The 11,436-nt window shown below is 31.3% G+C and overlaps 1 protein-coding gene across 1 annotated transcript; it reads left to right on the top strand.

The window, feature by feature from the left end:
- The first annotated feature begins 2,145 nt into the window (after positions 1–2,145).
- LOC132754787 (RGS domain-containing serine/threonine-protein kinase A-like) lies at positions 2,146–4,961 on the top strand. Its single transcript, XM_060745502.1, has 5 exons — positions 2,146–2,530; positions 2,852–3,512; positions 3,788–3,982; positions 4,135–4,270; positions 4,503–4,961. The coding sequence occupies exons 1-5, from the start codon at positions 2,161–2,163 to the stop codon at positions 4,914–4,916; spliced, it is 1,776 nt and encodes a 591-aa protein (XP_060601485.1). The 5' UTR covers positions 2,146–2,160; the 3' UTR covers positions 4,917–4,961.
- Positions 4,962–11,436: the final 6,475 nt, after the last annotated feature.

Here is an 11,436-nt window from a genome sequence, read left to right as displayed (position 1 = left end):
CGGGGAATAATAAAGGCTGCTGAACACTGTTAATTTAATATAGTCATGTTCATGTTTCTTGACGCCTCTTAACCAAGGCCTTTTGAGAATTTAAAACTTCAATGAATAAACTGGTTGATATAGTCTGATTTTATTGACCTGTCAATTATGAATACATTATAGCACTCATTTAAATATTGGATCCCACTTCGGTTGTGTCCGTTTATTTACGAAAATTTAATTTGGGTAATATAACTAACGTTGAAAACCCCCCACTAGCTCAAAAAGGGGCTTCTCCGAAACATTCCGCATGGGGCGCAGTTTCGTTAAAAGGGTGAATTTTCCTAAAATCATGCAATTTTTGATTTCCCTGCTTACATTTTTTTTAGATATTTCTATTTTATTAAAATGTAAAACAAAAGTTAGTTTTAAAAAAGTGAAAACTAAAAACGGAAAAACAATTTCAAAATTTGAAATGTTAAAAAAGACATGGATTGTTCTCGACTTAAAACACGTTATATTAGATTCTTTACCTGTATTATCTATTTATTAATTTTAAATCAATTTACTGCGCCTTACAATAAGGAACATTTACAAAAAACATCTGGCAAAACGTAAAATTAGAAATGGATTACGGAATAAAATCAAACAATTGTTAAAAGATTTAAAGATAAGAAATGAGTTACAAATAGTGTTAGTTTCTTAAAAAATGTTATGAAAAAGTTGAAAAATTATATGTTTAAAACTTATTTTTGGTTTAATTTACAGATGGATAAATACTTTATCAAAAGAAATGTACATTGCTATCACGGATTAAATTAATCAAAAATCTTTAGAAAGAAAAATGAGTTAAACACTGGTGGTGTTAAGGTTGTCAAGATAAATTAGGATTCTGAAAAGGAAACATTTCTTGAGTTTTTACTAATGTAATCGGCCATCTTTAAAAACTATTTAGGTATCTGAACGCAAAAAGTTATTTTTCTTATTTTTTAGTTGATTCAATTTAATACTGCTTTCTTTTCGATGAAATATATTTTTTCGATCATGTTTGTACGCCGTAGGAAGCAAAACTTTAATCAGATTCTTATTTGAGACAAACATAACTCTTAAGGTATAAGGACCTAAATGGGCACTATTCAGGAAATTTTTAAAAATTAAACATTAATCAATTATACCAAAATAACCTTATGCAAAATTTTAAACAAATTTTACCGCGGAAATCAATTTGGGCCACCTTTTGGAATTTAAGGTAGGATTTTATTAGGGCCCCTTTTTTTTTGGTGAACCCTTTTAAAAATTTTAAAATTTTTAAAAAAAGGGTTTTCTAAAATTTTTTGGTTTTTAAAAAAAAATGACTTAAAACAAAATAACATGCAAAATTTAAATTTTAATTATTTAAAATTATTGAAATCTTGTATAAAAAAAAGTTTACCCACCCCCCATAGCTTGTTACAAAGAGGCCAATATATGGGGTGTAATTGTAATTAACACTATTAACTCAATTAACGTATTGATTCTAAATGAATCTTAAACGTATGAAACATTTTGATATGTAAATGGAATTCTGTTTATGTAGCATAATACAAAAGCCATAAAATCTATCTTATTTACATTTCATGTAGAGATTCCTCTCATGGGCGTAAACCGTTTCCTTATATGTTTTTGTAAAAGAAAACAACGAGATACGTTTTGGACTAAATTTAAAATTATTTTTTATCATTAAAATATGTTACGATTATCTCCTGAGACAACGTGGAGAAGAATTAAAAGTAACCTATCTAAAATAACCCATTAAGGGCCTCTTTATTCGGATATACGCAGAACAGATTATTCCCCCGCATGACTAGGTCATAAAATAACTAGTAAACAAAAGGGGATGTTAGTAAATAAAGAACTGAATCAACCATATTTACTTGAGCGTGGTTTTGTTGTTATTAACTTTGAAATAGAAAGTATGTGTACGATTTAGATCGGATGACTAGAAATAAAAGCACTATTCAGCAGGAATAGCTTTTGTCCGGTAACCTGATTGGCCAGTAAACATGTAGGATCCCAGTATGTTAATTTCAGTGACGAAATCATCAATCGTAATACGGTATTCCATGAAAAATATGTACAATTGCGTAAGCTGCTACGAAAATAAAATGGAAAGTTGAACAGGATTTTGTTTCTTTATCTTTCATGGAACAGATAAGGCAACAGCTTATTGATATAGCACGAAAGGAATGTCATACTGTGACACAACAACTCTATTGTCATCTCAAAAAAGATAACGTCATTTCTTATCTTGACACGTGGACTGAAGAAGAGTCGCCTGACGTAACTGATAACGATCTTGATGTTACACGATTCGAAGCGAAAGATATGATACTGAAAAAATTACTGAATGTTATTCAAACTTGGGAGAATGACACACGGATTGTGGAAAGAGCAACCCAGCAGCTTACTGACTTGTTCAATAAAGAGTGCTTAGTAATATCACAAAAATGTAAAGAAGTTAGCGAAATCCTGAAAGGCGGTTCTCTCTCAGACGGAGGCGGCCTTGTTCTAGGTAAGGCATTGTAAATAGGTACAATCTATACTTCATTTTGTTATGCCGGTAAAAAGACTAGTAGGTACTTTTGTTTTCTGAAACCATTTTTGTAACCCATGTATTGACTGATTGAATTTTATACCCAGTAACATTTTTCTGATTTCTTTTCAGTTTATTTAATGTATAGGAAATGGTTTGATTTTATTGAAGATAAAAGTTTAAGTTTCATTCTATTCCATACTCACTCCTCAATAGCTGAGAACACGCCTAAAACAGAGATGTAAAACTTCCACTTTTAAGAGCTATATGTGGCCTACCTGAAATCAGATGTTCTTTCAGGTGGCGGCGGAGGCAGCGAATCAACCGAGAATGCCGAATTAGAGGGCATCCATATTGCGATCTTAGTAGCAACTGCTCCAATATGGGTCCCTGTTGGACTTGCTGCACTTGCCATATTTGTACCTATTGGCTTAGGATACCGTGTAGTAGACAGTATTAGAAGGGCTTTCGAAAGAAAAGAATACCGAAAGAACAAGGCAATATTTATGAAGAAATGGACACATATTCTACTTGAAGACTTACATAAAAAAGAAAATATATCTAACCTGATTGAAGGAATATACTTAAAGAGTATGATAGAGCGGATTAACTATTTGTTTTCCACTTTTTTACCGAAACAAATTGAAGCCGATAGAGCTCAACTGCTCAGCATTCTAAACGATAAAAGAAGTGCTGACCAAATTATTTATCAATTTCAACCAAAGAAATTAAAAGTGAAGTCTATTGTCAAATCACTGCTCTTATTTGATTTGAGATATTTAGCTGATGATGTCATTGATATATCAAAGATTCTACGGTACAGACAAATTGGAGGGGGGAGTTTTTCTGATGTATATCGGGCGACATGGAGACAGAGTGACGGAAGTGAAAAAGAAGTCGCTCTAAAAATCTTAAAAGGTCATGACATGTACTTACAGCTATGTGAGGTTGATTGTTCAAGGTAAACATATTTGATATTAATAACATAGTTAAATATGATGTATGATTTTGCTCGTGCATCATTAAAACAGTAAGCGGTTTTATTGAATATAGATTAACATATTTTAATGTAGTTTATTTATTGATACACAGCGACATATCAGTTATAGGTGTCATTAAAAAGTAGTAGTAATATAGACAATTAAAGCACAGTTGATTATTATATAATAATTATCTTTTTCAAATTTTCAATTTGTTGTAAATGTAAGACCCAAATTTTTAACTTTTTAAACACAGGAAGTTAAGGCACAAAAATATAGTTGATTTTTACGGCGTGATCTTTGCTGAACGTGAACGATGTCAAGGTCGAATTGGCCTATCTGGAAATGAAATTGGTTTACCCCTATATGATGATCGGCTGATGCTCGTGCAGGAGCTATGTGATCAGAGTTTAGAGTCTTTGGTTTTTGGAACGAAGGACAAGCAGTGCGGGTAAGTATGTTTGTAATTAAATAACATACATAGTACAAGATTAAGCATGAACTATAACGTTTGTATATGATTACGTACATGAGAAGTGTTTATTTCTTCATAATTTTAACAGATATTGATACGGTAATGGTATTTCCTTATATTTATTGAAGGTCATTTTCCAAAACATTGCGACGGGGAGAAACGCATGAGTTTTTCTTCAATATGTGCTCATCGATATGTGAGGGTCTAAGCTACATGCATAGTACAGGGTACTTACACAGGGATTTGAAACTCTCAAATGTTCTGGTAAGACATATTAATTAAATTTTTATAAATTTATTACTAATTCAAAAGTAAATTTAAATCATATCCCATACCCCCTATATTTTACATTGTGGCTTTAATATTTTGATTTCTTCTCTGAAAATAAATAAAGTGCTGTTTTATATAACAAATTCGTTAATTGTGACCAGGAACGGGTAAAAGCAGTTATATGCAAGTTTTTGTGTATGGCGTCATTTTAAATCTTTCAATACAGGTAATAAATGGTGTTGGAAAACTGAGCGACTTGGGATTTGCTAGAGCAGAAGCTGTCGTTTCTGGGACATCAGCTGGTACTTTGTCGCACATGGCACCAGAACTTTTAGAGGAAAAAGTGTATAGTTTCAGCTCAGATGTTTACAGTTTGGGTATTCTTACATGGGAACTCTGGTATGGTACTCGATCGTATTCAGATGCAGATTTTGCTGGTTTTGGTGTTGCCCAATTTATCGATGCAGTAAAACGAGGAAAGAGGCCAAATTGTGATAAGGAACATACAATGATGGTCGAATTAATCAATTTGGTTCAACAATGCTGGAGTAATGATCCGAAACGACGTCCAATCGTGCAACAAGTCGGCTTTAAGCTGAGAAAAATCGATGAAAAATATCGGAGAGATATTTCTAGATAATTACCAAAATACTGTACCTGGTATATTTAGTTTACACATAGCTGATGCGTTTATATACTTTAAATACTGATATGTCAATACCAAAAGACCACATTGCATTTAAAATATTATAGAACCAGTAAATAGACAGGTACAGACAGTCAATCAATTTGACACTCAACGACTTTAAAGTAAAGGTACACATATAAAAGTGGTTTAATAGATCAGAACGGGTCTAATTTGTCAATGCTCAAGAAATATTTTTTTCATAATTAAATTAGGTGATATGTAAATATTGTTACTAAGGAGAAAATGACGATTTTAGATGTAGAGCTTTGAAGCAAAACGATTACATCTTTTATTTAGCTAAATAAAAGATAAAGGATATATCGGTAATGAATGGGTCACTGCAGCAATTGAAAGAATTCTTTTGAAATATGTTTGTGATACGTAAGAGTAAGAGTTACTGATAGTTCTTGTTTATAACATATCATAACATAGCATAATCTTTATTTATACACATATATAGCCGCCAATATACAATTAATTGATTTAACTAGTATTTGTGTTTTTGAGGGACATGTGTATTGGACAGTGTAGTTTCACTACAGGTATAGGTTAAATTTTTGTGTTACTTGAATGTTATTCAAAATAATACTAAAAACATAATGTTATTATTCATTCATAAATAAATAAATAAATATATATATATATATATATATATATATATATATATATATATGTGTGTGTGTGTGTGTGTGTGTGTGTGTGTGTGTGTGTGTGTGCTGTATTCCATAAATAAATAAATAAATATAATATATATATATATATATATATATATATATATAATATATATATATATATATATATATATATATATATGTGTGTGTGTGTGTGCTGTATATATATATATATATATATAATTATGATGTTTAATAGTTAAGATAATTCTAGTTAGCAAAACTCTGTCATTTATTTTGTTTGTTTGTTTTTCTTTAAGTTCATTGTTGTTTATATATAATACAAATCAAGTTTTAGTTTCTTTAACGTTTTTATTTGATCTTTGATGTCATTATTATTGTGATTTACATGTCATTTAACAAAATGGCACAAAATGACGCTTGATTGATCAAGAATAAATTATTTTAGAATTAATTAAGGTGAAAATAGGCATGACAAAAAATATTGTTGGGAAATGAGAAAAAGTGACCAACCTTTTCAGACGAATATTATCAATTCATTGTATTTTGTAGCTCTCTTTCTTTGAATGCGTTAACTTAATTAAACATTTGGATAAATTGATAAGAACTTAAGGAATTGTCTGTAATTAGTTATTCGTTTTAAGGCATTAGGTAAGAGTCTCCTTTATGAAAAGTATCCATTTTCAGTGAGGATGCGTAGTTTGTATGGGTTGTGGGTTCTAATCTACTTCAATTTTTGTGGTTTTTAATTCTCTTTTTCTCATCATTTATGGTTTTTCATTTCCATTTTATTTACATTATCGTATTAGGAAATATTTGCAAATGTACATTATACTTATTAGAGTTAAACAAGTGGGAATTGGATAGTTTTCAAAATTAAAATGCTTATTTCTCCAAATCAAGATTGTAAACATCCCTTATTATTTGCACAAACGTTTCAAATTGTTGCTTACAACTTCTGAAGAAAACATGAAATAAGTATATGTTGTTGTTCTATAAAACTAATACAAAAGTTTACCTTAAATCATAAATATGTTTGAGACAAGATATTTATTATTTAATTCATGCTAAGAATTATACATCTAAAACCTTATACATCTAAAACCTAAATAGTATACCATCTACAAAAAGCTTGTAAACTTAGGTTATTGTTTGTATTTAAACTTAGGTTATTGTTTGTATTTTCGTCAAGAATATGATCAAGTTTTGTTTAAAAATGTTTTGTTTGTCTAATTGGGTTTTACGTCACTACGACACAGTATAGTTCAAACGGCGACGTTACAGCTTTACTGGTGGAGGAAGAACTCAGGTCCTCTTCCGTGCATAATTTCAGGCACAAACGGGCACCGGAGTAGAACCACCGGCGTTCCGTAAGCTAGCTGGATAGCCACCTTACATGAAAGAATCCAAAGCCTATGTCGGGATTCGAACCCACATCGGTGAGGGCAAATTGTTTTAAGAGAATAATCTTATCCACTCGGCCACGGACGTATCTAGTTTAAACTTGTCAAGATTTAAATGTCTTATAAAATGGTAATATTTTCATTTATACATTTAATACTTAAATAGTAGACTCTGTACAGAAATATAGTTTTAGAAACGAACCATTTATTTTCACGAAAGTATAGTTATTTCATAATGTTGCGCTTGTGATTTATTAGATTGTTATTTAGATTCATAACATTTTTCAGATAAATTTAATGAAGGTTAACATAATTTACTTACTTTTTACCTACTGTCATTACTGGAATTTGTGTAGCTCCCCCCTCTATACCTACGGGTATAATCTGTATAATTATGAATGCCATAATGATAACTATATGTACTATGATCAAAATGCGAATTGAAAATGTTTGTAACAAACTGGTTACTATTTCACTTTTGGTTTTATAAATAGATGTCTTATGTGTGCATACGCCATACATCTAAATGACTTCACTCAGAGGCACATTTTACCCGACACTTACATTTTGCAGTATATAAATTGATTATTTGCGGACGGATTTTGTTCAAATTTGGACCATCTAAAATTCAACATATCATATGTACTACTTAGAATTATATTTACAATTCATTGATAAAAAATAGAAAAATAACAAAATAAATAGGCTACTGTAAAATGAAAAATCACATAATGACTGTAAAAATCCTCACAAAATGAGCAGTCTTTGAATCCCACTAAATCTGTTTGTTGACCAGTTCTAACACTTTGTTTGTCCTCAAAATTGGCTCTAACAATATAAACACCTCTGCCTCACAGTTCTCTATTCCTAAACAAAGGCTTGCTCGAGTTCCAGCCAATTATGAGGGGCTTCTGGTCGCTTTCTCACACGCCTGTTCAATTCAGCCGACAAGTGTGATGTTCGGATCTGGAGACTTATATTGCAGGAGCTGCTAAAACTCGAGGAAGCTCTTATTCAGTAATGGAGAAATATTCTCTGAGAAACTATGTCATTTCCATGAGACAGGTGTTTACACGTTGTTATAGCCATTGGAGGACACAAAAAGTATTAGAACTGGTTAACATACATGTTTAGTGGGATTCTGATACTTTTCATTTTGTTACGATACATGTATTTACAGCCATTTGTGATTTTTCATTTTGCAGTAGCATATTAATTTGTTTTATTTTTGTGTCAATTTTTTGTCAATGAATTGTTAATAAAATTATAAGTTATAAGCATGATATGTTGAATTTTTTATGGTCTAAAGTTGAACACAATCCGTCCACAAATAATCAATTTATACCGAAAAATGTAAGTGTCGGGTTATAACTGCCTCTGAGTGAATGATAATCATATGTTGTATTTACTGAGTTGATAAAAAATAAGTGTTTTGATTCTGTATGTTCTTAAAACAAAATCAATGTGCAACACAAAAAAGAATCTTAAGAAATATTGGTGTTTATATCAGAAAAGTGAGTAGGTCAAATGTAAAAGTTTTAATTTTTAGAGGGGAAATATCGAGACTTCTTTTAATAAGAAGCCATTGAGTATTAAATGTACTTTTACTGTTGATCTAAATACGTTCTGAAGACGACATGATCATCATTTGTAGCAAAATAAATTGGATAACAAGTAAAATTGAAATGATTAGTATACTTAAAATAAATTTATGACAATATGTGCCCAGAATATGCCCATTTAAATATTGGTTCGAATTTTCATAATGTTCGAATGATTTTGAGGACGAACTGTTCTGCAGTGGTCTCCCCGTACTGGTCGTAGCGTTACCGGCGCGCAGAGTTTGGCGTACTTTCTTAACGGCTGAGGGAGAACCGCCTCTCTGATAGTGGACATGGTTTTGGCTATGTAACTTGTAGTTCCATAATTCGACAAGTGATATTGATCAAAGTTGTCCTGGTTCCCGTTCGCCCCGTCAACGGAGACTAAATGCTAGCATACGGAGCATCACTTTAAATTTGGCGATAATTTAAGGCGGGCGGAACTGCAACAGCAGCGAAGAAAATGAAGTGACTGATACTGCCTCATTCGTTACCTCTCTCAACGGTTAAGTTTTAGAACGACCGGCTATAGACTGGCTCATTGGCACGTTATTTATTAGGTAGATAAAATTAGATAATGATTAAAAGAATATGCTATTCAATCATGGCACTATCACTTCAGTTAAACGTTTATTCTAACCATTGTAGCTCTGTGACATGTTGTACATCAGAAAAGCTATTTAGACTTAAATGTTGTGATATATATGCTGATAAATAGATAATGTTACATACTAAATATCAAAGTTGTGGGTTTTAAGACTTTTTTTAAATCGAGTAACCCCAATGGTGGGGCGTCTTTTCTCACAAGGGTCATAATTTGAACAATCTGTGTAGAGCACCATTAGATCATGTTACATACCAAATATTAAGGCTCTCTATCTTCTGTCTTGACAAGAAGACTGTTTAAGATTTGGTAAGAAAAACTCTTTTGGTTGCCATGGGGCAACCAGTGTTCTTCAAGGAATTTAATACTTTTAAAACTTTAATAGAGCTTCATCCAAGGAATATGCCTGCCAAGTTTAATTAAATTTGGCGGAGAATTCATTTGAATTAAAAAGTTAACGCACAGACAGAAAGACTGACGAACGACGGACGACAGACAGCACGGTGTCATAAAAGCTAACCTTGTCACTTTGTGACAGGTGAGCTAAAAAACAAAATTGAGAACGAAAGAATATTTAACTTCTAAATTAAATTAAAGGAAGGTAGATTCGTCTACTTGCATTATACATGTAACAATTAAAGCATCACCTGGGGGAGAAGTCTTTAGTGATAATATAAATTCCTTAAACTAATTTAACAAAACCATCCTAGACAGGGAGGTAGGGTTGAGCAAGCAATCCCGGCTTCCTGCTTCGGGTCAAGTTGGCGAAAACCGACTGATGAATGTAAACAAGTGATACATGAAAGAAAAAAAACAAGCAATAAAAATAAAAAAAGTAAAGTTTAAATATATTAGTATTATTTTTCATAATTGTTTCTTTTTAATAATACAAAAGTTAAAAAGACAGATATGATAAATGATAAAAGAGATGTAATAAAAGTTTAATTATCATTTATTTAACACAAAATTGCAAGTTTATGATAACATCAAATTTTATATACTGATAACCATCCGTTTACCTCAGCTTGAAGCGCTAATATTATGATGAATAACCCCTCCATGAACCACAGCGTGTACAAACAAAACCAACTTTAAATAAACAATATCTCACTTTTATCATGCATCGAATCTGTCATTTTTTATTACATACGAATTATTATTATTATTTTTATTATAAATATTACGTAGCTATAAGTATTCCCTGTTCCCGCCCTCCAAGTCTCTAAAAAAGGAATTTTTTTTTATTCGCGTTATATATATTCTCTTTTTTTTCTCTCGAAAAAAAGTGTATATATATAGCTTTATTTTCATTTAGTATTTTTAACATACATGTATGTCAGAACTTTTCAGGTTTGGCGTTTAGACCTTTATAGCTGTTGTTTACCCGAAGAGATTTTTATCGCGATTCAAACTATATACATATGCATGTATAATTCGTGATTGTTGGTAATTTAAATTAACTGGATCTTATCTAACAAGTGTTACATGAGAAGATACTGATCATTATTCAAACATTAACATATATTAGTGGTGTTAAATTTAAATAGATCAGATATTCTTGACATACTCTCTCAGCTTTCTATAACTAGAAGTGACTTCAGACTATAGCTTTATTAAATAATTCGTCAGGTTTTTATAGTGGCTGATTTTTTACCATTTGTGTTTTCGCCCCGCGGCCCCTCTAAGCGAACAGTCTAGAAGTACCAAGTTAAATGGCGGAGCTGCAGCCACCATATGTTTTAAACGTTTTGCACACAATTTAAGAGCTTTTTAAAATGGATCAAAATTGCGAAATTTATGATTTCTTGTGTTTAGTTTTATAAAATGACTTATTAATAAGATAAATTTCTAAATTTCATAGTGAAATGATTTCGCACAGACACGTGGAAAGCATTTCAAAGGCAAATCGTTATACCAAAAAAGTTAACGAAACATGTGCTAACGACTACATACATCTAATCTATTATAATCACGAGTCCTTCTCTCAAATGGAACTGCAGGTTTATATATTGATTTTTCGTTCCGAATTTTGATGTGTCAGGCTTGAGCACAGTGTTTACAAAGCCTAGCAAAAGTCTTAAAACCTTTCTTTTAGAAATTCAATTACATGTATGTTCTTACACAATCCCTACAATCCCACACGTATTTGAAATTACCCTAAGGATAGTAAAATAAATTAAAACGTCATTGAATATTTTTTTTTCCTTTGGCTGTTTCGAATTTTTCTATAAA

The sequence above is a fragment of the Ruditapes philippinarum genome, unplaced genomic scaffold, assembly GCF_026571515.1.
Source record: "Ruditapes philippinarum isolate M1 unplaced genomic scaffold, ASM2657151v2 ctg2535_1_1_1_1, whole genome shotgun sequence".
Classification (NCBI taxonomy): Eukaryota; Metazoa; Mollusca; class Bivalvia; order Venerida; family Veneridae; genus Ruditapes; species Ruditapes philippinarum.
Note: the sequence above shows the minus strand (reverse complement) of the source record. Positions and strands in the feature narration are given on the sequence as shown.